The 27776-nt window shown below is 45.1% G+C and overlaps 1 protein-coding gene across 3 annotated transcripts; it reads left to right on the top strand.

The window, feature by feature from the left end:
* SLC39A14 (solute carrier family 39 member 14) lies at window positions 1–27527 on the top strand. Of its 3 annotated transcripts, XM_063931798.1 has the most exons (10): window positions 1–67; window positions 160–336; window positions 1418–1641; window positions 9467–9680; window positions 17989–18158; window positions 18975–19097; window positions 19485–19661; window positions 19771–19978; window positions 22937–23121; window positions 26152–27527. In XM_063931798.1, exons 3-10 carry the CDS (start codon window positions 1426–1428, stop codon window positions 26296–26298), a joined length of 1440 nt encoding a protein of 479 aa, XP_063787868.1. In that variant the 5' UTR covers window positions 1–67; window positions 160–336; window positions 1418–1425; the 3' UTR covers window positions 26299–27527. The 3 variants fall into 3 exon arrangements, with proteins under 3 accessions (XP_063787868.1, XP_063787869.1, XP_063787870.1); XM_063931799.1 differs by lacking the exons at window positions 1–67; window positions 17989–18158 and adding an exon at window positions 16122–16291 and having other exon boundaries at window positions 97–336; XM_063931800.1 differs by lacking the exon at window positions 1–67 and having other exon boundaries at window positions 103–336; window positions 9500–9680.
* The last annotated feature ends 249 nt before the right edge of the window (window positions 27528–27776 follow it).

Here is a 27776-nt window from a genome sequence, read left to right as displayed (position 1 = left end):
CACTGACTCCATTCATCGGAGCCATTTTCGAAGCCCGGTGTCTTACATTAAGCTGATGTGGTCTCAGGTAACATGGCGCCGCCGCAGAGTTAGCGCAGACATGTCTCACAGTGAGTGTATCTGCCCCTCAGGACAGACTGTCTGTGTGTCACACTACAGGTGCTGTGTCAGCCCAGCCCTTTCGGTTTACGCCACGGAAAGAGGCGCTGCCTAATCTGATGTGACGTCAAGGTTTAAAGAGCCACAGCCAGCTCTCAAGGTCCACGTTGCTGACAGAGGCTGCGATGCTGCGGGAAGCCTGACAGACACCGGAGAGTCAGGGCGGCTGTACGGAGAGTAAGTCCCGGCACCTGTCACCTCCTGCACTGGCTGCCCGGAGCCCGGTTACCTTTCTACCCCCCCCCCCTCCTTCCCCCGCGCTGTCATTCTCCAGTATGTCCCCACCCGCTCTTTCATTCTCCAGGTCGCCCTCCGTCCCGTGGGTATTCTCCCCCCCTGCCCTGGTCAGTCACCCTCCGTCCTGCGGGTCGTCTTTACTCTTTACCCCCATTCCCCCTGCCCTGGCCAGTCACCCTCCGTTTTGTGGGTATCCCCCGCCCTGGTCAGCCACACTCCGTTCTGTGGCTTGTCCCCCCATGCCCTGGTCAGACACCCTCCACTTTGTGGGTATTCCCCCCCCTGGTCAGTCACACTCAGTTCTGTGGGTTGTTGTCGTCAAGTCACCCTCTGTAATGTTCTGTGAGTTGTCCCCCCTGCCTTGGTCATTCACCTTACGTCCTGTGGTCATTCACTTTACGTCCTGTTGTGGGCTGTCGTCGTCCCCCCCCCCCCCTCCCCGGTCAGCCGCACTCTGTTCTGTGAGTTGTACCCCCTTCCTTCCTGCCCTGGTCAGTCTCCCCCCATCCTGTGGTTTGCGTTGCCCTCCGCCTTGCCCAATCTCCCACTGTCCTGTGGGTTGTGTGTCCCCCCCCCCCCCTGAAGTCACCCTCTGTCCAGTGCTGTGCCCCCCCCCCCCCCCAAACTAGTCAGTCACCTTCCTGTCACTCATCTTTGAACAGTGTTACATTGCTCTGTCACCATCCTGTTGTCACCTTATGCCGGGTACACAAGGTGCGATTCAGGCTACAGCTAATGTTGACTATACGATTTCCCTTTAACTGCCCAGAGGCATGAGCCTCCGATATAGTCAGTATTGGCCTGCCTTCACAGTCTATTATTCCGTGTGATGCTGATCCCGCGGGATCGCACTTTGGTATCGTAAGGTGTTTCCACACAGTGCGATATGTACGATGTTTTCTACTGATAAGGACTATGAAGTCCATATCGGTAGTTAATATCTCACCTTATGTGGGCCCCTTTGGTTTTCTGTTCTTTTTTTTTTGCCTGCTGCCCTCTAATGTTTGTTCTCTCTTTTTAGGAAGCATTATGACTCCTCTGTGGTCTCTCGTTGTCTCCTCTCTGTTTGGCGTTTTACTACTAGCCGTCCCCGCTGCTGGCAGTGAGCTGAGTGCTGCATTCTTCCTGCGTGATATCCTGAATAAGTATGGAGAAAACGAGACCCTGTCATTACAGCAGCTGCAGTCCCTGTTGGAGCGGCTGGAAGCAGGAAGAGGGGGTAGTGAGCCCCACAACATATCACAGGTGAGTGCTGCAGCTATACCGTGAAAGATGTCACTTTGTCAGCTGTACACAAATGAAAGCACAATTAAAATTGGAAGAAAAAAGCAAGACAGAGTAAAATGTGATAAGAATAATTGCTGAATAGAAAACAATTGGCCATTGTTGGAGTGATGCAATATATCTGCTATACGAGGGTCCTATCCAGGGACACTTGCTTACAGACTTCAGGCTGCGGGATACAGGCTGCTAAGTATAGTGCCTCTTGTTTCTTTGTGACTTTCCCAGTTGCAGAAGTGATGTATGTCCCCACTTATGACAATAAATTGAAGTGATTTCTGATGGCTAGCTTCTCTGCCAGTAACACAATGTCCCCACTATCACAGGGGTCTTTACTCCTATATACATAACGTATATCCTGGTTTTGTCCCATTTGCTACCTTGGCTGCTGACCGCACACTGTATATTCATACCTGTAATAGTGCCAGTGCTTTGGTGGTGATGCAGTTAAAATACTGGCTGTTGGAATCCTTGCAATCAGGAAGCCGACGCCGGAATCCTGACAGCCAGTAAGATACTGATGACTGAATCCCAACCACCACAGGTTATTCCCACTCAGTTAGTAGGTCCACGTTACCAACCAATTGGGAATATAATCTGTGGCGAGAGAACTGTGCCACCGAGCCTGAAGCGAGGGGATTCGCTGCCAGTATTCCGACACACGGGATGACGCTGTCTGTGTACTGACAGCTGGCCTCCTGTCTGCCAGTAAGTCATATGTATTCCCTTAGATGTGCACGGCTATTTTATGTTCCCTGCGCCCCTATGTCTTCAACGTAAAATCATTCTAAGCTCTATATAGTGCAGTCCTTTGGTTCATCCACGTATTGAATAACTTATCTCATATCGCTGTTGTGTACTTGTTTGTGTTCCACTATTAATTATTAAACAACTCTGGGAAATAAAGGACATGTTGGCTTTGTGATTAGTTAATGTTCACTGTGTTATATACTTTAGCTGACGTTTGTTTGGGGCTGATGGGTAAGATCATGAATACAGTATGCAATAGTGGGATTGATGTTACGGCATTTAATGAAGCCTGTATGATTTAGGAAGATTTATAAAGTTGCTGTAAAGGTGCATACACACTGGGCGGCGTTTTTGCCCAGCGTGTATGCATAGCAAAGATCGCTGACATCGCTGGGCTGAAAAGCACTCAGTGCATACACATTGAGCGCTTTTCCCCCCTGCCCAGCGATGTCAGCGGGGGTGAGCGGCTTAAATGTGTCCAGTGCGTGTTCCATTCCAGTACAGGCACCATTGTTGCGTCACAAGAATTTTCTCTAACGTCCTAGTGGATGCTGGGGACTCCGTCAGGACCATGGGAATAGCGGGCTCCGCAGGAGACAGGGCACATCTAAAAAGCTTTTTAGGTCACATGGTGTGTACTGGCTCCTCCCCCTATGACCCTCCTCCAAGCCTCAGTTAGGTTTTTGTGCCCGTCCGAGAAGGGTGCAAACTGGATGGCTCTCTTAAGGAGCTGTTTAGTAAAGTTTTTTTTTAGGTTTCTAATCAGTGATTCCTGCTGGCGACAGGATCACTGCAACGAGGGACTTAGGGGAGAGACTTGCAACTCACCTGCGTGCAGGAGGATTGAAGTTTTAGGCTACTGGACACTGAGCTCCAGAGGGAGTCGGAACACAGGTCAGCCTGGGGTTCGTCCCGGAGCCGCGCCGCCGATCCCCCTTACAGACGCTGAAGAAAGACGGCGGAACGGAGGTCCGGAAACAGGCGGCAGAAGACTTCACAGTCTTCAGAGAGGTAGCGCACAGCACTGCAGCTGTGCGCCATTGTTGCTACACGGCTCACTGACACGGTCACGGAGGGTGCAGGGCGCTGCTGGGGGCGCCCTGGGCAGCAATATAAATACCTATTTGGCAAATAAATACATCACATATAGCCATTAAGGCTATATGTATGTATTTAACCCAGGCCAGTTTTCCTAATAACCGGGAGAAAAGCCCGCCGTGAAAGGGGCGGAGCTTATTCTCCTCAGCACTCAGCGCCATTTTCCTGACCAGCTCCGCTGGTGAGGAAGGCTCCCACTCTCCCCTGCACTACAGAAACAGGGTTAAAGAGAAGGGGGGCATAAATTGGCGATATAATTATATATTAAGAGCCCATATATAGAAACAACACCTTCTAGGGTTGTTATATACATTATGGCGCTTTTGGTGTGTGCTGGCAAACTCTCCCTCTGTCTCCCCAAAGGGCTAGTGGGTCCTGTCCTCTATCAGAGCATTCCCTGTATGTGTGTGCTGTAGGTCGGTACGTGTGTGTCGACATGTATGAGGAAAATGTTGGTGAGGAGACGGAGAAAATTGCCTGTAATGGTGATGTCACTCTCTAGGGAGTCGACACCAGAATGGATGGCTTACTTATGGAATTACGTGATAATGTCAACACGCTGCAAGCCGGTTGACGACATGAGACAGCCGGCGGACAAATTAGTATCGGTCCAGGCGTCTCAGACACCGTCAAGGGCTTGTAAAAACGCCCATTTACCTCAGTCGGTCGACAGACACTGACACGGACACTGACCCCAGTGTCGACGGTGAAGAAACAAACGTATTTTTCCTTTAGGGCCACAAGTTACATGTTAAGGGCAATGAAGGAGGTGTTACGTATTTCTGATACCACAAGTACCACAAATAAGGGTATTTTGTAGGGTGGGAAAAAACTACTTGTAGTTTTGCCTAAATCAGATAAATTAAATGAAGTGTGTGATGATACGTGGGGTTCCTCCGACAGAAAGTTATGGGCGGTATACCCTTTTTCCCGCCAGTAGTAAGGGCGAGTTGGAAAACACACCTTAGGGTGGACAAGGCGCTCACGCTTATAAAAAACATGGCGTTACCGTTTCCAGATACGGCCGCCCTCAAGGAGCCAGCTGATAGGAAGCTGGAAAATATCATAACAGTATATACACACATACTGGTGTTATACTACGACCAGCAATCGCCTCAGCCTGGATGTGCAGCGCTGAGGGGGCTTGGTCGGATTTCCTGACTGAAAATTTTGATACCCTTGACAGGGACAGGATTTTATTGTCTATAGAGCATTTTAAGGATGCATTTCTATATATGTGTGATGCGCAGAGGCATATTTGCATTCTGGCATCAAGAGTAAATGTGATGTACATATCTGCCAGACGAAGACACGACAGTGGTCAGGTGAGGCAGATTCCAGACGGCATATGGAAGTATTGCCGTATAAAGGGGCGGTCCATTGGACCTGGTGGCCATGGCAACAGCTGAAAAATCCACCTTTTGTTACCCCGAGTCACATATTGGCAGAAAAGGACACAGTCTTTTCAGTCTCAGTCCTTTCGTCCCCATACGGGCAGGCGGGCGAAGGCCAGTCATATCTGCCCAGGGGGAGAGGAAAGGGAAGAAGACTGCAGCAAGCAGCTCATTCCCAGGAACAGAAGCTCCTCACGGCTTCTGCCAAGTCCGCAGCATAACGCTGGGGCCGTACAAGCGGACTCAGGTGCGGTAGGGGGTCATCTCAAGAGTTTCAGCAACACTCGCAAGGGAACTCCGGGATCCTACATGTAATATCCCAGGTGTACATTGGAAATTCGAGACGTCTCCCCCTCACACAATTCACAGGCTGTATTCCCAGCAGGTGATAATCAAAGTACCCTTCTTACAACAAGGAAGGGGGTAGTATTCCACACTATATTGTGGTACTGAAGCCAACCGGCTCGGTGAGATCTGAAATATTTGAACACTTACATACAAGCGTTCAAATCAAGATGGAGTCACTCGGAGCAGTGATAGCGAACCAGGAAGAAGGGGACGATATGATGTCACTGGATATCAGGGACGTTTACCTACAGGTCCAAATTTGCCCTTCTCACCAAGGGTACTTCAGGTTCCTGGTACAGAACTGTCACTATCAGTTCAGACGCTGCCGTTTGGATGGTCCACGGCGCCCCGGGTCTTTACCAAGGTAATGGCCGGAATGATGATTTTTCTTAAAAGAAACATGGACGCTTTCCTGATAAGGGCAAGGTCCAGAGAACAGTTGGAGGTCGGAGTAGCACTATCTTAAGTAGTTCTACGACAGCACGAGTGGATTCTAAATATTCCAAAATCGCAGCTTTTTCCGACGACACGTCTACTGTTCCTAGGGAAGATTCTGGACACAGTCCAGAAAAACGTGTTTCTCCCAGTGGAGAAAACCAGGGAGTTATCCGAGCTAATCGGGATCCTCCTAAAACCAGGAAAAGTGTCAGTGCATCATTGCACAAGAGTCCTGGTAAAAATGGTGGCTTATTACGAAGCAATTCCATTCGGCAGATTTCCCGCAAGAACTCTTCAGTGGGATCTGCTGGACAAATGGTCCGGATCGCATCCTCAGATACATCAGCGGATAACCCTATATCCAAGGAAAAGGGTGTCTCTCCTGTGGTGATTACAGAGTGCTCATCTTCTAGAGGGCCGCAGATTCGGCATTCAGGATTGGATGCCGGTGACCACGGAGGCCAGCCTGAGAGGCTGGGGAACAGTCACACAGGGAAAAAATTTCCAGGGAAGTGTGATTAAGTCTGGAGAATTCTCTCCGCATAAATAAGCTTAGAGCAAATTTATAATGCTCTAAACTTAGCTAGACCTCTGCTTCAAGGTCAGCCGGTATTGATCCAGTGGGATAACATCACGGCAGTCGCCCACGTAAACAGAAGGGCGGCACAAGAAGCAGGAGGGCAGTGAAAACTGCAAGGATTTTTCGCTAGGCGGAAAATCATGTGATAGCACTGTCAGCAGTGTTCTTTCCGGGAGTGGACGACTGGGAAGCAGACTTCCTCAGCAGGCATGACCTCCACCCGGGAGAGTGGAAACTTCATAGGGAAGTTTTTCAACATGATTGTGGACCGTTGGCAAAGACCAAAGGTGGACATGATGGCGTCCCGCCCGAACAAAAACGGGACAGGTATTCCGCCAGGTCATGAGACCTTCAGGCGATAGCTGTGGATGTTCTGGTAACACCGTGGGTGTACCAGTCTGTGTATGTGTTCCCTCCTCTGTTTCTCATAACCAGGGTATTGAGAATTATAAGACATAGAGGAGTATGAACTATACTAGTGGCTCCGGATTGGCCAAGAGGGACTTGGTACCCGGAACTTCAAGAAATGCTCACAGAGGACTAAGGGCCTGGGGAGCTAAGAAGGGACTTGATTCAGCAAGTACCATGTCTATTCCAAGACTTACCGCGGCTGCGTTTGACGGCATGGCGGTTGAATGCCGGATCCTGAGGGGAAAAGGCATTCCATAAGAGGTCATACCTACCCTGGTCAAAGCCAGGAAGGAGGTGACCGCACAACGTCATCACCACATGTGGTGAAAATATGTTGCGTGGGTGAGGCCAGGAAGGCTCCACGACGGAAATTCAACTAGGTCGATTTCTACACTTCCTGAAAACAGGAGTGTTTTGGACCTCAAATTGGGGTTCATTAACATTTAAATTTCGGCCCTGTAGATTTTCTTCCAGAAAGAATTGACTTCTGTTCCTGAAGTCCAGATTGTAAAGGATGTATTGCATATACAGCTTTTTTGTGCCCCTAGGGGCACCGTGAGATCTCAACATAGTGTTGGGATTTCTTAAAATCATATTGGTTTGAACCGCTCAAATCTGTGGATTTGAAATATCTCACATGGAAAGTGACCATGCTGTTGACAAATATCTCACATGGGAAGTGACCATGTTGTTAGCCCTGGCCTCGGCCAGGCGATTGTCAGAATGGGCGGCTTTGTCTTACAAAAGCCCATATTAAAATTTTCCATTTGAACAGGACAGAACTGGGACTCGTCTCCAGTTTCTTCATGAAGGGGTGTCAGCGTTTTCACCTGAAACAACCTCTTGTGGTGCCTGCGGCTACTAGGGACTTGGAGGACTCCAAGTTACTAGACGTGGTCAGGGCCCTAAAAATATATATATATATATATATATATATATATATATATATATATATATATATATATATATATATATATATATATATATATATATATATATATATATATATATATATATATAATATAGTTAGGACGGCTGGAGTCAGAAAGTCTGACTTGCTGTTTATACTGTATACACCCAACAAGCTGGGTGCTCATGCTTCTAAGCAGTCTATTGCACGCTGGATTTGTAGTACAATTCAGCTTGCACATTCTGTGGCAGGCCTGCCACAGACGAAATATGTAGATGCCCATTCCACAAGGAAGGTGGGCTCATCCTGGGCGGCTGCCCGAGGAGTCTCGGCATTACAACTTTGCCGAGCAGCTACGTGGTCAGGGGAGAACACGTTTGTAAAATTTTACAAATTTTGATACTCTGGCTAAGGAGGACCTGGAGTTCTCTCATTCGGTGCTGCAGAGTCATCCGCACTCTCCCGCCCGTTTGGGAGCTTTGGTATAATCCCCATGGTCCTGACGGAGTCCCCAGCATCCACTAGGACGTTAGGGAAAATAAGAATTTACTTACCGATAATTCTATTTCTCGTAGTCCGTAGTGGATGCTGGGCGCCCATCCCAAGTGCGGATTGTCTGCAATGCTTGTACATAGTTATTGTTACAAAAATCGGGTTATTACTATTGTTGTGAGCCATCTTTTCGGAGGCTACTTCGTTTTGTTATCATACTGTTAACTCGGTTCAGATCACAAGTTGTACGGTGTGATTGGTGTGGCTGGTATGAGTCTTACCCGGGATTCAAGATCCTTCCTTATTGTGTACGCTCGTCCGGGCACAGTACCTAACTGAGGCTTGGAGGAGGGTCATAGGGGGAGGAGCCAGTACACACCATGTGACCTAAAAAGCTTTTTAGATGTGCCCTGTCTCCTGCGGAGCCCGCTATTCCCATGGTCCTGACGGAGTCCCCAGCATCCACTACGGACTACGAGAAATAGAATTATCGGTAAGTAAATTCTTATTTTAACTTTGCTAATGTTTTGGATGCTGGTTAAGCCGGAGAGAGATTGGAGTGGTTGGATTATTTTTTGCTCTTTTTCAGTTTTCTGATATTGGTATTTCGGTTGTTGGATGTAGTCTACCATGAGGCTTGAGTCCTAAGGACCTGTTTAGTTTTCTACTAAAAAATCTGATATATTATGATAGTTGACAAGGTGCATGTAGAAAAAAAATAGATGAAAACTGTAGGTACAAACTCTTAAAGGTTAGTAATCTCTGTTTTAGGGACTCTCCTGGTTCCATACTCCCATATGCGTGTCACTGTAGACATTAAGAGGCTAATGAGGGCCGCTCTTGCTCATTGAGCATCACTGTTCAAGGGGACCACACAGAAGTGTGACCGAACTGGGTGAGATGTGCCTGTATCTTGCTCTGGACTAGTTGCCAGGTATCTTCTGTATCACTGCTGCCTGTTAGTGCAGCAGACAAAGATCACACTATACAACGTGTCTGTAGCTGATTCATTGACTCGTCAGACATTAAAGTTCGTCCTCTTTTTTTTATTTATTTTTTGGGCAGCAATATTGCTTGCTATCTCTTGCTTAATGTGAGGCCGGCAGGACATTGTTTGCTGCATGGGCCAGAACCTATTCAAGCAGCATCTATGTGCACTTGCCATTTTTTTGTTTGATCACACCTGCTGCTGCTGGCCCCTCTCGTCCTCCTGTGTGTAGATGCACAACACAGGAATCTTTTCCCAAATCTTCTGACTGTAGCATTGTGCCTACATGACATACCCTGAGCCCCAGTGTCCTTCTTTCCTGGTTGCTTGGTGTATAGGGAGCGATGTCTGTATCTGTGTAGGCATATTAACCAGCACAGATGTCTGTCCCTTCTGTCTCCTTCTCTTTCCAGTGCATCAGCGCTTCTGCTGTCTTTGCTGCTAACAACCTGACTGCAGACTCCACGGTGGGTGCTGAGGGTCTGCAGAATCTCTGCCCATCCATCCTCCAGCACTTGGAAACACAGACGTGTCTAGAGGTCCCCGTCTTACATAATGACACCAGTACTGAGGGAAGACCCAGCAGTGGTGAAGGTAAGAGAGAAGACAGCACTGACGTAGGCAGCTAATGGAGGGGAGATGCCGAGGGCATCTAGTTTCTGTACGTAGTATTAGTATGTTTTGACTTCTCTGCCCAGTTTATTATAATGTATTTTCACTTGACGTGTTTATCTATGGTGATTAGCCTTATCCTGGCAATAAGATATTTGAGTACTTGCCAAGGTCATTGAAGTCGGCAAGTTCCTTGGACCGTAAACCACAACTTAGGAGTGGTCGTATTCCCCACGATCCAACTCTCCAACATGTCTTGCAAACATTCATGCCTTGCAGTACTGTATGTTTTTAATAATACATTATGTCTATTCTAGAGTCTGTGCATTTCACAGAATGCAGTCTATAGAACCTAGAACCACACTAAAAAGGTCTACAGTCAATAAGTCGACCACTAATGTCCAACGTAGCAAAAGATTGGTGGTTAACAACGTGCGCCTATAAGCTGCCCTTAACCCCGAGGTAAAAAAGTGTCACCAACACTTTGCACATACAGAACAAACAGAGGTTACCAAGGATGTTTGGGGCGCTCAGATTATTGATGGTGTTATCTGAATGGGAAATTTTCTATGTATCTCCCTTGAAAAGAAAAGAATATATGCACATAGTGTGATACTGTAATGTTGGTATTCAATGGTGTACACAAAGTGTGACTGGACTCGTACCCCAAACGTAGATAGAATAGTGCTCTGAGTTTAAAGCGAGTCTCAGTTACATTAGGTTCCTCTTAGTAGCTCAAACTTCACAAGACGATCCCAAATACTCCCAATCCACTAAGTATAGATATATGTGAAAAGAGAGGCTTCAAATAGTGTGATAACGTACAGCAATCTTTTTAAAGGATAGATATTGTAAAGCAGGGATGGGGAACCTTCGGTCCTCCAGCTGTTGTTGAACTACACATACCAGCATGCCTTGCTACAGTTTTGCTATTTGGCCATGCTAAAACTGTTGCAAGGCATGCTGGGATGTGTAGTTCAACAGCAGCTGGAGGGCCGAAGGTTCCCCATCCCTGTTGTAAAGACTCTCACCCTCTCATGGAATATAACAAGCATGGCAATGGATCTTTCAAAAAAGGACTGGTAGTCACTGTCAATTATAACCGTTCCTCATCTTCCTCAAGGTAAAAGATCTCCCCGATATAATTCCAAGAGATATATGGAGAAAAGAAAGTGCTCCAAATAGTATAACACCTTTTATTGAAAACAATTAAAATATTTAAAATATGGCTAGGTAATGGACTCACTGCCAAGTGAGTGGTATTTATACCAAACAATCCTCATAAATTTAATACAAACATAAAACATAAAAATACTGGGCATCCATTCCCCCTTATCCATTTTGTGGTTTTGCATGTGTTTCAAGCTTCTACCGCAGATGCCTTAACATCTGCGGTAGAAGCTTGAAACACACGCAAAACCACAAAATGGATAAGGGGGAATGGATGCCCAGTATTTTTCCATTGTTAACAATAGGGGATTTAGATTATTAGTGAATCTATGTCTGGTATTAGGGTTTATGTTTGTATTAAATTTATGAGGATTGTTTGGTATAAATACCACCCACTTGGCAGTTACCTCCTACACCTTGAGAAAGATAACAGCCAGTTATCGAAACGCGTTGGTGGAGGTACTGGGTGGTGATTGGAACGACTTACCTGCATGTTTGACGACGATCTCTGGGGACGCCCGGTCTTCTTCTGTTTACTTGCCTTGAAACATCTTTTGTATGGTGAGAGTCCATTACCTAGCCATATTTTAAATATTTTAATTGTTTTAAATAAAAGGTGTTATACTATTTGGAGCACTTTCTTTTCTCCATATATCTCTTGGAATTATATCGGGGAGATCTTTTACCTTGAGGAAGATGAGGAACTGTTATAATTGACAGTGACTACCAGTCCTTTTTTGAAAGATCCATTGCCATGCTTGTTATATTCCATGAGAGGGTGAGAGTCTTTACAATATCTATCCTTTAAAAAGATTGCTGTACGTTATCACACTATTTGAAGCCTCTCTTTTCACATATATCTATACTGAGTGGATTGGGAGTATTCGGGATCGTCTTGTGAAGTTTGAGCTACTAAGAGGAACCTGATGTAACTGAGACTCGCTTTAAACTCAGAGCACTATTCTATCTACGTTTGGGGTACGAGTCCAGTCACACTTTGTGTACACCATTGAATACCAACATTACAGTATCACACTATGTGCATATATTCTTTTCTTTTCAAGGGAGATACATAGAAAATTTCCCATTCAGAGAACACCATCAATAATCTGAGCGCCCCAAACATCCTTGGTAACCTCTGTTTGTACTAATGTCCAACGACTTACGGTCATTAGCTTGTCGGTCATTAGGTCGACCACTATTGGTCGACATGGTCATTAGGTCAAAAAAAGTAAAAAAACAACAACTCATGTCTCCCTAATGACCATGTCGACCAATAGTGGTCAACCTAATGACTGTCGACCTAAATCTTGTCGAACTAATGACCCATACCCATGTTCGACATGCATTAGGTCGACAGGGTCAAAAAGTTGACATGACAATGGTCGACACAGCTTTTTTTGTTGGTTGTCCCTGTTTTTTGTTTTTTATTTATTTATTTTTTTGTGAAACTTTTCCATCTGGACTATGATGTAGCGGTGCAAGGCACCTTGCCCAAAGCATGGCGAGCGAAGCGGTACACTAATGGGGCTTTTTTTGTGACCGGAAAGTGCAAAAATATCCCCCCCCCCCTCCCGAAAAAAAAAATTAATAAATAAAATTGTCTGCCTTTTTGGCCCTGACGACCTAATGCATGCCGACCTATTGACTGTAGTACTTTTTAGTGTGGATATAATGATCCATGCCCTCATTTCACACAGGGGAAAACAATTGTCTGTATGGCATCTGTTGCTGGGGTCTGAGTCTTGTCAGATCATTTAGCACTCAATGCCCAAAGTCTACTGAAACATGCATTTTTATTTTACCGATTTCAACACTTAAATATACTTATTACTTTTATCGTTGTTGCCGCTTGTTTTCCAATTTAAGCTCCAGACACTGGAAGAAAAGTTACGCCTCTTCTCCCTAATAGCTTCCTCTCATGCTCCTTGCAGGTATTAGGCATAACATTTGGGCACAAGCCTTTGTGTCCTTGGTCATTTTATTATCTGAAACTTTCTTCTCCTGTGCCCAGACTAAGGGACCGCACTGTGCACATCATCCATGGGCCTACTCCTCGCAAAGTGGACCCACTGCCACTTAGAAAGACGAGGGGAAAGCTATCATCTATACTCTGCAGCTTCTGGTTTCTCCATCCTGAACATCCTAGTGACTGTGTTTGGAGTAAATGGCAGGCTGAACAGGCCTTGATGCTGTATAGGGATGAAGTCTACCCACCACTGTCCATCTCCTGGTACAGTAAGGAAAGGGTACGAATTGTTGTCCAGCTTCAGCAGCTCCTCCTCCGAGGAGCTATTTGGAGAACTTCAAGTATATCTTCTCTCTAAAGGACTATAATTGCTCATTTCCATACAGCATCCCCTAAGGACGGGTATAATGAGAACGGAGGATCTTCTAGAGAAAACCCCCCAAAAATGTTTTTATATAGTTTGTTCTTAGAATGGCCTTCATGGTGGAAGGTGATCTTAGAGAGTTTGCAGGGTGGTATGCCTGGGACAGACCTCTTGCAGATTCTTTAATATCTATGCGACTCTTCTTACTTGGATTGAGTGAAACTGGCGGCGAGGGACTGCACTAATGCATCTGTGGCTTATAGCTTCCTTTGGATAAAATATTGGATGACTAACAAGATGTCCTGAGGAAGTCCTGTCAGTCTTTTTCTCTGTGAAGGTTCTTAGTGTACTGAACTGGAAATACCAAAATAATCGCATCAGTAACCAAAGAGAATAAAACAGTTGGTTCTGGTGCAGATCTGCGGCGCATAAAGGTAAATTGCTTCTGGACAAACGTACTGGGGCCATGCATCCTCCCGACTGGCAGCCTGACCATCTGTACCAGTGCTGGTGAGCTGGCCAGGAGCAGGATTGGACAGAAGGCCTATTGGGAGAGCAGGGTCTGCTTTTCTTCCACTGCCCTGCTTTTTGGAGAGGGAGAGTTTGCCCATAGTCTGTGTCGTTCTACAAGCATAATAACCTGGGGATATCATAGGAAGTACTCAAAAATATCCACCTACACATTAGATCTCCTCTCATGAACCCCCTTGCTGATTTCACGCACATGGTAAATACCCTAATTAAATCCTGTCAGTCTCCAGAATTCTTTTCCTGTAATTACTGAGCTTCTCTACAACCCAAATCCTTTGTTTATTACCAGCACTGCCATAATCCTGCATTCCCAATGCAAACTGTTGTATGCAGGAATAGGTGTTGCAGCAACTTGGCCTCTGTCCAATCCGCGCCTGAGAACAGGAATTATGGTGGGCTTAAGATCTGCTGTGTGATTAAGCCGAAGGCTTCGGCACCACACGTTATACTGTCTCATCAGCCGGCAGTGGTGTGCAGCATGTCGTTTTCTGGACTGGTCACCTGAGCAGTCATATTTTACTGTATATTAACACTTGAGTGGCTGGAAACTGGAATTCCATTCTGGACATATGGGTCATGTTAAAGAGCTGAGATCAGCATCCCACAAATGAAACCCATGGGGTGTATATATTGCATAGGATGATTATGCAGGTTCTGGAATTTGGGCCCTGTAGTCTATGATTTCACTAAAGGTTAAGTCCATATAAACAATAAGTTACATATAACACAGGCATATGTAAGACTGTTACAGAAAATAATTACTTAAAGAAGCAGGAAAATCAGAAAACAAGGTACAAAGGTGTACCGCAAACTGAACAAGTGTTTCAGCCACATGCCATGTTTTCAAGGAAGAATTCAGTCTCCAGATGTAGCTGCAAGTTTCCCCTAAATAAACACTGAGCATAGATCTCCCCTTGCGTTCTAGAACGAAGTCAGATATGCAGTAACTATAGCAACTAACTGGGAAATTGGCTTTCATTGATCCAGAGCAAGTTGTACAATGAAACCAAATGTCTGCAACCCTGATTACTGCACGTTTGCTCTGAAGTTACATGCGTTCTGCTTGTTCGTTGCGTGTTCAGTGGTTCAGAAACACTTGTAATTGTATTAGACTCTTAACAACCTGAAGCCAAAGTACAGGCTGCATCTCCCATTCCAAAATGCTTGGGATCAGGTTTATTTTGGATATCTGATTATTCCATGTTTTGAAATATTTGCATAGCATAATGAGAGATCTTTGGGATGGGACCCAAGTCTAAACACAGAATGTGTTATTGGTTCATACACACCTTATGAAGTATAGAGGACTGTAGTGAAGTCGATTATTTAATCTAATGCATTTAATACGGTTTAGATAGTCTAAACTTAAGCTAATTATTTTTTCTTCTAAAGTTCACTTCTAGCTATAGAAGGGATGGGGAACATTTGGCCCCCCCCCAGCTGTTGAACTACACATCCCAGCATGCCCTGCAACAGTTTTTAGCATGGCCAAATAGCAAAACCTTCATAAGCTTTCCAGTTCAATTATATCCCCACTGTACAGTCCGCACATATCCTCCGCATATTCTTGCTTCACTTTCCCTTCTTTCTGACCATGGTTCATCATTGCTGTGATGTGATATCCTGCAACCCACCTAGAACCTTTGCAATACAGTGGACAAATATGCAATAGAGCCTTTCCTTGTGTATCAATGCCTATTTCCCTATAGATTGTGAGCAGGGCCTTCCTACCTCTGACTGTTTGTTTATTACCCAGTTTGGTTTTATTATTGTGTCCAATTGTAAAGCGCAACAGAATTTGCTGCACTATAAAAGAAACTTAATAAATAAATAAATAAATAAATCTGTAGCAAGGGCATGCTAGTATGTGTAGTTCAACAACAGCTGGAGGGCCAAAGGTTCCCCACACCTGAGCTAGAGGAATAGTTGAGGTGCTGGTTGCCTATCCTGCAATGCTTTTTCTTATCGCAATCTATTACTTTATGTATTTGTTTACAACTGGAAAAGCACATTGTGCAGGGTTGTAGTGAACAGCAGATTCTCACTGCATGTATCCAGAGTTGAGTTTGACTTCTAATAGACCAGTTAAATTCACTGAAATTAGAATCCACCTCTGAAATGGCAAAACAGGTTCTGATCCCTTTCCATGCCCCAACACACTCTCGTACGCTGTCTTTTACAGGACAGAATGGAGTAACATTTATGAAACTTTTTTTTTACATTTTATTCTAAAGTTCTTTTAGGTTGGGGCTGACAGACTTCAATTTTATTTGTTATCACCTTATGTTTTTTATAATGTCATTTATATTTAATTTATTATTTTTTTCCCCCTTGATTTGTCTGGCTTTGTGCCTGTATGCTTCCCTCACTGTGTGCTCTTGTCCCGCAGTCTGGGGTTTTGGGTTCCTGGCAGTCACCGTGATCAGCCTGTCCTCTCTGCTGGGTGTCTTCTTTGCCCCATGCGTAGAGAGTCGCATCTTCCGACGAATGCTTATCTATTTCATCGCCCTGTCCATCGGCACGCTGCTGTCCAATGCTCTTCTGCAGTTGATCCCAGAGGTGCAGTACCAGCTCACACCACAGAGGGAGCTCCCGCTCTACAGAACATCCACCTACACCATAGACTTGCTGAACACGCAGAATTTATAATGAAATATTAATCAGTTCAATAAAGTCTTATGGACACACAACTCCCCTCACTCACACATTTTTAAAATGTACAATAAGGCTTATAGTTTCCTCTGTATTGTAGCCTACTGACTGCATGTGGCTGATATACATTTCTCACCCTGCATATGTAATACACTAGCAGTAATACACTTAATGACTCAATCATGTAACTATTGTGAAAAATGACTTAATTAGGATTTAATGAGGCTAGTATGAAAAAACATATTGCATGCTCAGACGTTCTTCAAAAAGGGTTTCCTACTTTCCCCCATGTCCTTGATGAGCTGACAGATCTTTCTTTAATCCAATATACTTGATACCAGCACCCAGTGGAAGAAGCCATTTTGCATGATGAACCATTGCCTGTCCATTTGCTATGACAACACCTGATGCAGTGCGGTCACTTGTTCCTGCCGAGCTAATTGGTTATTTGTTCAGACTTAAAATGGCTGCCTTCATTGCGTGTTAGGTACTTTAATGTGTTCTTCTCCATCTCAATCAAAATAAACTTGCTGCAGTGACAATCCTTCATTACATGTCTGTAACATGTACAGGAATGTGTTCTTGTGGTAACAGATTAATTATGTCAATTCAACTTTTTTCTCATTTTACAGGGTGTAATTTCTGTGTTTTCTGCTGTGACCAATGGCCCCTTTGGTCTTACTGTGAGGTCGCAGCATAGTACACAGCAGTTTGGGTGCCATGTTGCTGAGGCATAGGTTCCCCCGATTTGTAGTATTCTTCTGTAATGCTGAAATCCTCATCTTGCTCTCCTGTGATTGATGTTCCTATACATTGTACTGTATACAGTGGATATATTTTGGGAAATCTACAACTCTGCGCATTTACACTGAGCACTGAATCCATCCTGCAGTCTATCACTTCACTGGGAACGTGTAACATCATGGAGGTATGTCCCGCGGGCCTCAGTGATGTCATTAGGTTCTAGTGATTTCATAGACTTACAGTCAGTGAGGGCAGCCATTTTGTAACTGACAGTGGGGTCTATTTGCTAAGACTTGTACAGAGAAAACGTGAGAGAGATAAAGTAGCAACCAATCTGCTCCTAACCGTCTTTTTTTTTTTTTTTTTTTTTTTTCCCCCAATCCCACCCGGTAGCATGCCAGTTAGGAGTTGATTGGCTGGTACAAAGCTTAGTAAATAGACCCCTTGTATACCTTAGTTCTGGATCTTAAAAACTATACAAAGCTGAATTCAGCTGTGATGGTCACGAAGTCCAGTGGAATTATCATTTTTCTTTTGGAGGGGGGGGGGGGGGCTGGGTTGTATAGGCAAGGATCTCTACAGAGTCTTTGGTAAATAGTTACATGGTACTGTAACCTATATTGCTCAGTTTATATGTGCTTGACATTACTGTGTTGACTTGATCGGACTTTTATTGGTGAAATGGAATTGTTAATCATAATTTTTTCTCTCTCCCCTCCCTCTGGTTTGGTTTCCCCTGTATGTACCATTCTGTTTCTCACGTATTAATTGTCCAATGTTTCTGTTTGTCCTGTGTCTCTTTGTAATGTCCCTCCCCCTTTCTCCTGTTTTCTCTTCCCCCTTCATAATTTGTTTCTCAGTTTGGGGTTACGGCTTCCTCTGTGTCACCGTCATATCTCTCTGCTCCCTCCTGGGTGCCGGTGTGGTACCCTTCATGAAGAAAGCCTGTTACAAGCGTCTTCTCCTCTTCTTCATTGCTCTCGCCATTGGGACCCTCTATTCCAACGCTCTCTTTCAGCTCATCCCCGAGGTATGGGGGGACCATTTACATATCTGAGGCTGTGTGTATGTTGTACAATATAGTAGTGATTGGATTGCAGCAGTGTGTGCGTGCATGTATGTATTGTAAGAGGGCTAAGTCCCTTCGCACATAGGGGGTCGTTCCGAGTTGATCGTAGCTGTGCTAAATTTAGCACAGCCACGATCATCTTCCCTGACATGCGGGGGGACGCCCAGCACAGGGCTAGTCCACCCCGCATGTCAGTGCCGCCGCCCCTGCACACATACTAAAGCATAGCGGCGATGCTCTTGTATTTGTGGAGTAACTCCCGGCCACCGCAGCTCCTGCGGCTGGCCAGGAGTTGTGTGCCGCTGGCCACGAGACGTCACGCAACCGCCGTGGCCCGTCCCCCTAACGGTCCGGCCACGCCTGCGTTGGTCGGACCGCACCTACTAAACGGCGGCTTCATGCCGCCGTTCAGCCCCCTCCCGCCCAGCTACCGCCTCTGTCTCAAAGGCGATCGCTAGGCAGCGACGACTGCCATGCACCGGCGCATGCGCAGTTCCGACCCGATCGCTGCACTGCGACAAACTGCAGCAAGCGATCGGGTCGGAATGACCCCCATAGTAACCAATTTTAGAACAGAGTTTAGCAACCTGTGGTTCCGCAGCTCTTCTGCCTGCTTGCAGAGCTTCTTGGGACTTGTGGTGTCACAGCTGGCCTACATTTGTTATAGATCATAATATGTTCCCCATATTTAAATAGACCACATAGTAAATAACTCTTAGTTTCTGGAGCCCTCACTCCACTCCAGGTTACTGACCCTCACTTCTCCCCGTACCGCAGGCCTTTGGCTTTAACCCACTGGAGGACTCCTACGTATCTACATCTGCTGTGGTCTTTGGAGGTTTTTATCTTTTCTTTTTCACTGAGAAGATCCTGAAGATGCTTCTCAAGCAGAAACATGAGGTAATCTCTCCGAAGTCGGCTGTGTTTAGTTATTGGTAACAAAAATGTTTGCAATCAATAACATAGGATGGACTTTCATGGAATTATGGCAGCATCCAGTGATTAACTTAGTTTGAGCAAACTGTGGAAATTTAAATGTTAATGTTTAATGAGGAAAAAATGAATATATATTATTATTACAATGGCTATGAAATAGTTGTGCATTTTTAAGGTATTAAAAGCTGGGATGTATTGCACAAATTATGAACTATTTGCATTTGTCCCATGCACTAGCACATATCTGGAATGTCTTATTGTAGTGACTGTTCCACCTAAGAGCCATATGCTCTGCCTTATATGTAACCTTTAGTGTTGGCAATTCTTAATTTGTCATTTCCTCCCCCCCAGCATGGTCACAGTCACTACGCAGCGGGTGCCAGTAAACGTGATGCTGAAGAGGGGGTGACAGAAAAGCTACAGAACGGAGACCTGGATCACATGATTCCTCCACCAGGTAGCAGTGAGTCTGACCTACGCCAACACCTGAGTGATGAGAAGGTGGTTGTGAGCTCACTGGCTGTGCAGGTTAGTTCCACGTGCCCCATCGCTGCTTCTTAAAACACTAGAGAAATCTGGAATGTTTCCTTCTGTATTACTGATGTCATTTAACCCCTTCTCCTTTTCCCTAACACAGGATCTCCCTGGGCAGCAGAGCTCCTGTTATTGGCTGAAGGGGATCCGTTACTCTGACATCGGCACTCTAGCCTGGATGATCACGCTTAGCGACGGGCTCCATAATTTCATAGATGGGCTGGCCATTGGCGCCTCCTTCACAGTCTCTGTCTTCCAAGGGGTCAGCACGTCCATTGCCATCTTGTGTGAAGAGTTTCCACATGAGCTCGGTATGGATGAGTCCTTCTGACCCTTTCATTTAACTAAATAACATTGCATTATTCATTGGCCCAATGCACATAAAAAAATTATTCATGCGGCACTTGCTATTCCTCTGCTGGACACAAGGGGGCACTGCCAGAATCAGGAGCCATAAGCATACTGGTCACTATGGCCTATATGTAGTAGCCTGCTAAGCCATGGCTAACTAAAGAAAAAAACAATACATCGCAAAGGTTCTGCTCCTTTTTTATCAAGATATACTCTTAATTGTACTATAAAGATAGAACTTCTACTGCCTGTAAAGAGAGAAGACCGCGTTTCCCGATTCCAGTCATCAGGGACCTCTAACACTGCAGGTTTTCCTGGTCTCGGTATCACAAGTGAAATAATTGGCACCACCTGTGTATTTTTAGAATGTGTCTGCCAGTAATGAATACACCTGTGCACCCACTAGGATATCTGGAAAACATGCACTGTTAGGGGTGCCAGAGAACTGGAGTTGGGAAATACTGATTTAGATGACACGGGCGTGATTGAGAGGTGGACGCTAATCGCGTTTTCGTATGCAGTGGACCTGAGAAGATATGAAACTGTTGCAGTTGCTGTCTTTTGTACAGAGATATCCACTGCTGGCTTCTCTTCTCTGCCGCTTGTATACAAAGACCCACATCAGGCACTCCATACTACTTCTAAGTGACCCTATGGCTGATCAGGATGTCCGTTGAAAGTAATTTGCTGGGCCCAGAACCTCTGCATAAGAGGACGCAGTTTGCTGGCTGCGACACCTGCGTTTGAGGCACCACTCCCGCAAACTGTCAGGAACTGCCAGTCATCCACACTACACGCATCGTCACTAGACTGCGCGGAACACGTACAGTGCCACTGACGCATGCACAGTAACAAACACACTGGCTGACTGCATAGTCATGGGCTTTGCATCTACCTCTGAATCCGGCCACAGGTCCAGTAATCAGATGAAGGGGTACAGAGGGGATGAGGGGGTAATTTTATGGTGATAACTGTATCCATAGCAATATACAAACAATTTTCCAATGATGGTATAGGAGAAAGATTGGTATTTATAGCTGTTGTGGTGAGCACAGTTGTCGCACAGTCAGGCATCTATGAAAGTTACCAGCCTTTTGATCCCATGTTATTTCTTCGGTGTACATCAGTCTTGATATACAATGTACAAGCATGTATGTCAGCTGATCACATACAGTGCATCCGGAAAGTATTCACAGCTCTTCACTTTTTACACATTTGGTTATGTTACAGCCTTACTCCAAAATGGAATAAATTCATTTTTGTCCTTAAAATTCTATACACAATACCCCATAATGATAACGTGAAAAAAGGTGGGTTGTTTTTTTTTTTTTTTTTTTTTAGTTTTTTGCAAACTTCTAAAAAAATAAAAAACTTAATCACATGTACATAAGTATTCACAGCCTTTGCCATGAAACGCATAATTAAGCTTGGGTCCATCCTGTTTCTACTGATCATCCTTGAGATGTTTCTACAGCTTGATTGGAGTCCATCTGTGGTAAATTCAGTTGATTGTACATGATTTGGAAAGGCACACACCTGGTCTATATAAGGTCCCACACTTGACAGTGCATGTCTGAGCACGAACCAAGCATAAAGTCAAAGTATTGTCTGTAGACCTCCGAGTCAGGACTGTCTCGAGGCACAAATCTGGGGAAGGGTACAGAAAAATATCTGCTGCTTTGAAGGTCCCAATGAGCACAGTGGACTCCATCGTCCGTAAATGGAATAAAAGTTCGGAACCACCAGGACTCTTCCTAGAGCTGGCCGGCCGTCTAAACTGAGCAATTGGGGCAGAAGGGCCCTAGTCAAAGAGGTGACTAAGAACCCGGTGGTCACTTTGTCAGAGCTACAGCATTCCTCTGTGGAGAGAGGAGAACCTTCCAGAAGGACAACCATCTCTGCAGCAATCCACCAATCAGGCCTGTATGGTAGAGTGGACAGACGGAAGCCACTCCTTAGTAAAAAGCACATGAAAGCCCCTCTGAAGTTTTCCAAAATGCACTTGAAGGACTCCCAGACCATGAGAACAAAATTCTCTGGTCTGATGAGACAAAGATTGAACTCTCTAGCGTGAACGCCAGGCATCATGTTTGGAGGAAACCAGGCACTGCTTATCACAAGGCCAATACCATCCTACAGTGAAGCATGGTGGTGGTGGTGGCATCATCATGCTGTGGGGATGTTTTTCAACGGAAGGAACTGGTAGACTAGTCAGGATAGAGGGAAAGATGAATGCAGCAATGTACAGACATCCTGGATGAAAACCTGCTCCAGAGCGCTCTTGACCTCAGACTGGGGCCACTGTTCATCCTTCAGCAGGACAACGACCCTAAGCACACAGCCAAGATATCAAAGGAGTGGTTTCAGGACACCTCTAAATGTCCTTGAGTTGCCCAGCCAGAGGCCAGACTTGAATTCGATTGAACATCTTTGGAGAGATCTGAAAATGGCTGTGCACCGACGCTTCCCATCCAACCTGATGGAGCTTCAGAGGTGCTGCAAAGAGGAATGGGCAAAACTGCCCAAAGATAGGTGTGCCAAGCTTGTGGCATCATATATTCAAAAAGACTTGAGGCTGTAATTGCTGCCAAAGGTGCATCAACAAAGTATTGAGCAAAGGCTGTGAATACATGTGATTACATGTGATTTCTTAGTTTTTTTTATTTTTAATACATTTGCAAAAACCTAAAAAAAAAAACTTTACATGTCATTATGGGGTATTGTGTGTAGAATTTTGAGGGGAAAAAATGAATTTATTCCATTTTGGAATAAGGCTGTAACATAACAAAATGTGGAAAAAGTGAAGCGCTGTGAATACTTTCCGGTTGCACTGTATCTGGTACACTTTCTGCAGTTGTTTCCTCCCTAGCACTCTGTAGTGTCTCCAGGTATTAACCTTTTCCCATGTTATGTTGCAGGAGACTTTGTCATTCTGCTAAATGCCGGAATGAGCATTCCTCAGGCTCTTTTCTTTAACTTCTTGTCTGCTTGCTGCTGCTACCTTGGCCTGGCATTTGGGATCCTTGCTGCCAGTCACTTCAGCTCTAATTGGATCTTCGGCTTAGCAGGGGGAATGTTCCTGTACATTGCGCTAGCTGACATGGTGAGTACAAACAAGGAATAGCTTTCCATAAACCCATCTTCTGTCCAGGCTGGCACCTAGCAATATAGGGTAAATGGTGCTGGAGGAAGACTATTGGGTCTATTTACTAAGCCTCGGATGGAGATAAAGTACCAGCCAATCAGCTCCTAACTGTCATTTTTCAAACCCAGCCTGTGACATGGCAGTTAGGAGCTGATTGGCTGGTCATTTATCTCTGTCCACTTTATCTCCATCCAAGGCTTAATAAATAGACCCTTATGATCTTTATTGGAGATGAGCTATGAAGCATGGTATGCAAGACTCACGGTTGGGTAGTTTGACATTATACAGCCTGTCCAGACAGACTAGGGGAAATTAAATGGTGGGATGGATTATTATTAGGCCTGTTGCTGTATCTTCTGATGATGGATCTTTTATATCTATTGTGCTGGCAAGGGGGCATTTAAATACTCTGATCACATTCAACTCATTCTCTAAAAATGTTTTATAGGGGACTAGCGACCTGCCCCAGCTGAGCACTGGAGCTGACGTGCTTCACTACAATAGTCGCTGCTCAGCTAGCTTTTGTCAAAGATGAATGTTTCATATGGCCAAACCGTCCTCAATAAATGTGTACTTAGGGGGTCATTCCGAGTTGTTCGCTCGCAAGCTGCTTTTAGCAGCTTTGCACACGCTAAGCCGCCGCCTACTGGGAGTGAATCTTAGCTTATCAAAATTGCGAACGAAAGATTAGCAGAATTGCGAATAGACACTTCTTAGCCGTTTCTGAGTAGCTCCAGACTTACTCGGCAACTGCGATCAGTTCAGTCAGTTTCGTTCCTGGTTTGACGTCACAAACACACCCAGCGTTCGCCCAGACACTCCTCCGTTTCTCCAGCCACTCCCGCGTTTTTCCCAGAAACGGTAGCGTTTTTTCGCACACTCCCATAAAACGGCCAGTTTCCGCCCAGAAACACCCACTTCCTGTCAATCACATTACGATCACCAGAACGAAGAAAAAACCTCGTAATGCCGTGAGTAAAAAACCTAACTGCATAGCAAATTTACTTGGCGCAGTCGCACTGCGGACATTGCGCATGCGCATTAGCGACTAATCGCTCCGTTGCGAGAAAAAAATAAAGAGCGAACAACTCTGAATGACCCCCATAATCCCTTTAATCATCATTAAAAAGAAAATTTGTCCTTACCTGCCATCTTTATGTTCATTATGTGGCTCTATACATGAACTTGTCCTTTTGTCCATGCTACTGCTGATCACCAACCACCAGTCTTGGGGAGGGGGTAATTCACAGTAGGGATGGTGGCTGAGGCAGAGGAGCATATGGAGAGGGGTGGGGTCAGAGGCTCAATTGGGGAGTCAGTGGTCAGGGTCACTCATGCAGCCGCTCACTGGAGGGCACTTTTTGTTTAACATTTGGTGGAGCTGCCTGTAGTCATGTCCAAAATTATCATCAATCCTCCAAATTACTATAAGTCTCCCAAGTTCTTTCTCCTTTCCTTTGGAGCCCTTAAGCTTATCATGAAAACAAACTTAGAAAGCTATACTCTCTCTCATTTTCACCCTCCTGAGCGATATAGTTTGTAATATCACAAACCAGTGTGTATGCACTATGCGATGAACGATGCATGCTCCAGCAGGTCGTCCACGACATACGTCCATACATGCAGGTCAGTCTGAGGATGCCGAATGCAGCATGGCCCCCACTCAACCCCCCCCCCCTTCCCCTCTTGGTCGCCGCTGGCGGCATCTGTAAGTGTGTATACACTTGCCAATGCCTGCCCCACCGCTGGGTCTTGGCGGTATACCCAGACACCACCTGCCTCCTCCCCCACGGTGCCATTAACAGAATCGGGTATGTCCACTGCATGGAGTATGTAAGAAGTATTCTTAAAAAATCCTTCAAAATCATTTGACGGTCTGGGGTCCATGGGTGCTCCCCTTTTATGCTACTCTAGAGCACCCCTCTGGTTTCGTCCCTCCTGTGTCCCGTCTGAAATCTTGAGCTATTATAAATGTTGTTATTATCCAGCATGTTCTATATCACTGTACAGAGAATGTGATGCATACAGGGCATTATACCAATGACAGGATTTTAGGATTTACAGAAACGTGAGACAATAGGATTAAGAGTTCACAATCCAGAGGCACAAGTAATGGGCACAAGAGGTGAGGGAACATGGACAGTGTATTATAAAGAATATTGTGGAGTGAGTTTTGATGGTTCAGGTGAGTGCAGCACGTTGTAGGGTCAGTGACCAGTGTGTGCTAGTTATATAGGCATGCATTTTGAGTGAGTGTGTTAAAAGCTTGGAGACCATGAACGTCTGACATGAGGAGTATTCCAGACCTAGGGCAGGCGGAGTTCCTGGAGATTAAGGAAGAAATGTAAATGTGTGTGAGATCCTTCAGGCCTCTGTAGATGAATGAACTGTATCTGGTTCAGTACTGATGGCCAGGTATAGCCACTGATGGGTAGAAGAAGCAGTGTCTGATGTTATTTATATCTAACTTGAATGAGCTGCTACTTGCGTAGACAAACTAAGTGCACTGCATATATTTCACGAATACAATGTCTCTAGTGACCAAGCTGTCTGAAGGACTGTGAAATTCTTAATTGGTTATATCGAGGAACCCTTCTCCTCTAAAGAACTCTCTATTTAGCTAAGAACGGTCTTCTAAAAGCTGTATTTTCCCATCCATTTCACAAGCCTAAACTTATGACTGGGAAGTATAGCCTCTCTCTGCTGAGAGTAATGGTATAAGAAGTGGGGGGTTATAGATGTAGTGGCAGATGGAAAACCATGATGTGACAGCAGTTACAGTGTTCTGTGTCTCCATCTCCTGAAATTCATCAGCGGTATTGCTCTTGTGCTAAGTCTCTGAACATTTGTCTCCCAGCAGAAACTTTGTAAAGACCACACATCTTGTAGACGCCACAGGGAGAAGCTAATCTTAGAACATTGAGCATTTCCTTTCTCGGGTTTCTGTTTAATGGGGTGTTTTTTTTTTTTTTTTTTCCTTTCTGCAAGTTCCCAGAGATGAATGAAGTCAGCAAGGAGGATGAGGAAGGTGGCCGACCCCTGACTGCCTTTTTCATACAGAACGCTGGTCTTCTCACCGGCTTCACCATCATGCTGCTACTGACCACATTCTCTGGTCAGATCAAGCTGGGATAGGCAAAGCAGAGCGGCAGCGGACTCCTCCATAGAAGTTCTCAATCTTGCTTTAAAGAGAGATGAGAGATGATGGAAATCCAACCAAGGAAGGAAGAACATTTCCAATAATATTCATTGGAGGAAGCTTAGCACATATGTGTATGGGATTGCTGCTGTTTCCATCCTACAAACAAGCGCACTACAACACCTAAAGACATTCTACCCTGTAACCCAAAGCGACCCTTACGGCTAAGCACACAGCCATGACGTAGACGTTTTGTTGTTTAAGAAATGCCAGCCTGTTCTGTGATCTTGGACATCAGACTTGGTGGCTGCTGGCTCTTCTCGAATTGTTTACAGAGCCCCTAGCAACCCAGCGAGCGCCAGTAATAATCATTTGCTCTTCTTTTTTTATAGAGTCTCTGTAATGGAGAGAAATCCTGTATTTTGATGACTTTTTGTTTTTAGAAAATTTATCTTATCATATTGATAAATGGCTTATATTCCACCAGAACAATGGACCAAACTGACTTAATAAAAGTGGAGATTTCCCTGTAACACTACAGCGGAGCAGGCAACCCCTGTCCTGCCGGAGCCATGCTGAACATTACGTCTCCCATACTCTTTTGTGGGCTCTTCCGTTATGGTATCTGCCAGTGTCACTCTCTGTTTCTCATTGATAAACTGATCAAGAGGCACCTGGAGCCGGTGGGGGACATCTGTCTTGTACAGAGTTGATCTCCTCCCAGCTGGTGTGCTTGTGACAGCCAAACAGTGTTCCTTATAACTTGAAGTAAGCGTGGAAGGAGAACTGGTGTTTACGCATGTGTGTGTGTGTGACGTTAGAAGAGCGGACACTGCGTGATACGACACAATGACTGCAATGTAGTAGCGCCTAGAATACAATAGCACACGTATAATATTGAGAGACCATATGCTTTGTATACTATCCAGCACTGTAATATGATCATGCTGTGCTAGTGTGGCTGAGGATGTTAGAACAGCATATGGAAGAACAACACAGTGGACTAATATGTTGTGGTTCCTTTAAAAAAAAAAAAAAACAATTCATGCTAGAATGGAACAAAATCTACCTTATGATATTTATTGAGTCTTTTAATAGCATACAATAATGTTATCGTCCCTTGTTCCAAGCTGGCAGCATAACCAGGACGCACATTGTAGCCAGTGTTTTCTTCTTTTTCTGAACGTCCCATCTCAGGTTCTGACAATAAACATTTAAATGCAGAGCCTTTGTGTGATTTATTGCCCATGGTCGCATGAAGATGGGAGTGTCTGCGACTGGAAGTATCTGCAGGTACTGGCTGGCCCACAGTGGGAGGATTCTCCTCACGCTGGGCGTAGCCAGAACTTTGTGGGCCCCATAGCAACTGTTTGAAGGGACCCCTGTCTCAGTGTTTCTATAGATACTCATCTCTGCATCAGTTGTTAATTTTATGTCCCTTTATAGTGCCCTAATTCAGTTTCTGATCCATAGT

The sequence above is a fragment of the Pseudophryne corroboree genome, chromosome 6 (assembly GCF_028390025.1).
Source record: "Pseudophryne corroboree isolate aPseCor3 chromosome 6, aPseCor3.hap2, whole genome shotgun sequence".
Classification (NCBI taxonomy): Eukaryota; Metazoa; Chordata; class Amphibia; order Anura; family Myobatrachidae; genus Pseudophryne; species Pseudophryne corroboree.
The sequence above is the reverse complement of the archived record's forward strand: the minus strand, read 5'-3'. Positions and strand labels throughout refer to the sequence as shown.

Bases quoted from the DNA above. Each gene is read 5' to 3' on its own strand.
- SLC39A14 (XM_063931798.1), top strand. From the start codon at position 1,426: ATGACTCCTCTGTGGTCTCTCGTTGTCTCCTCTCTGTTTGGCGTTTTA. The intron at 9,681-17,988 runs GTAAGAGAGAAG...TTTGTTTCTCAG, and splicing joins AAGACCCAGCAGTGGTGAAG to TTTGGGGTTACGGCTTCCTC. The intron at 23,122-26,151 runs GTGAGTACAAAC...CCTTTCTGCAAG, and splicing joins ACATTGCGCTAGCTGACATG to TTCCCAGAGATGAATGAAGT.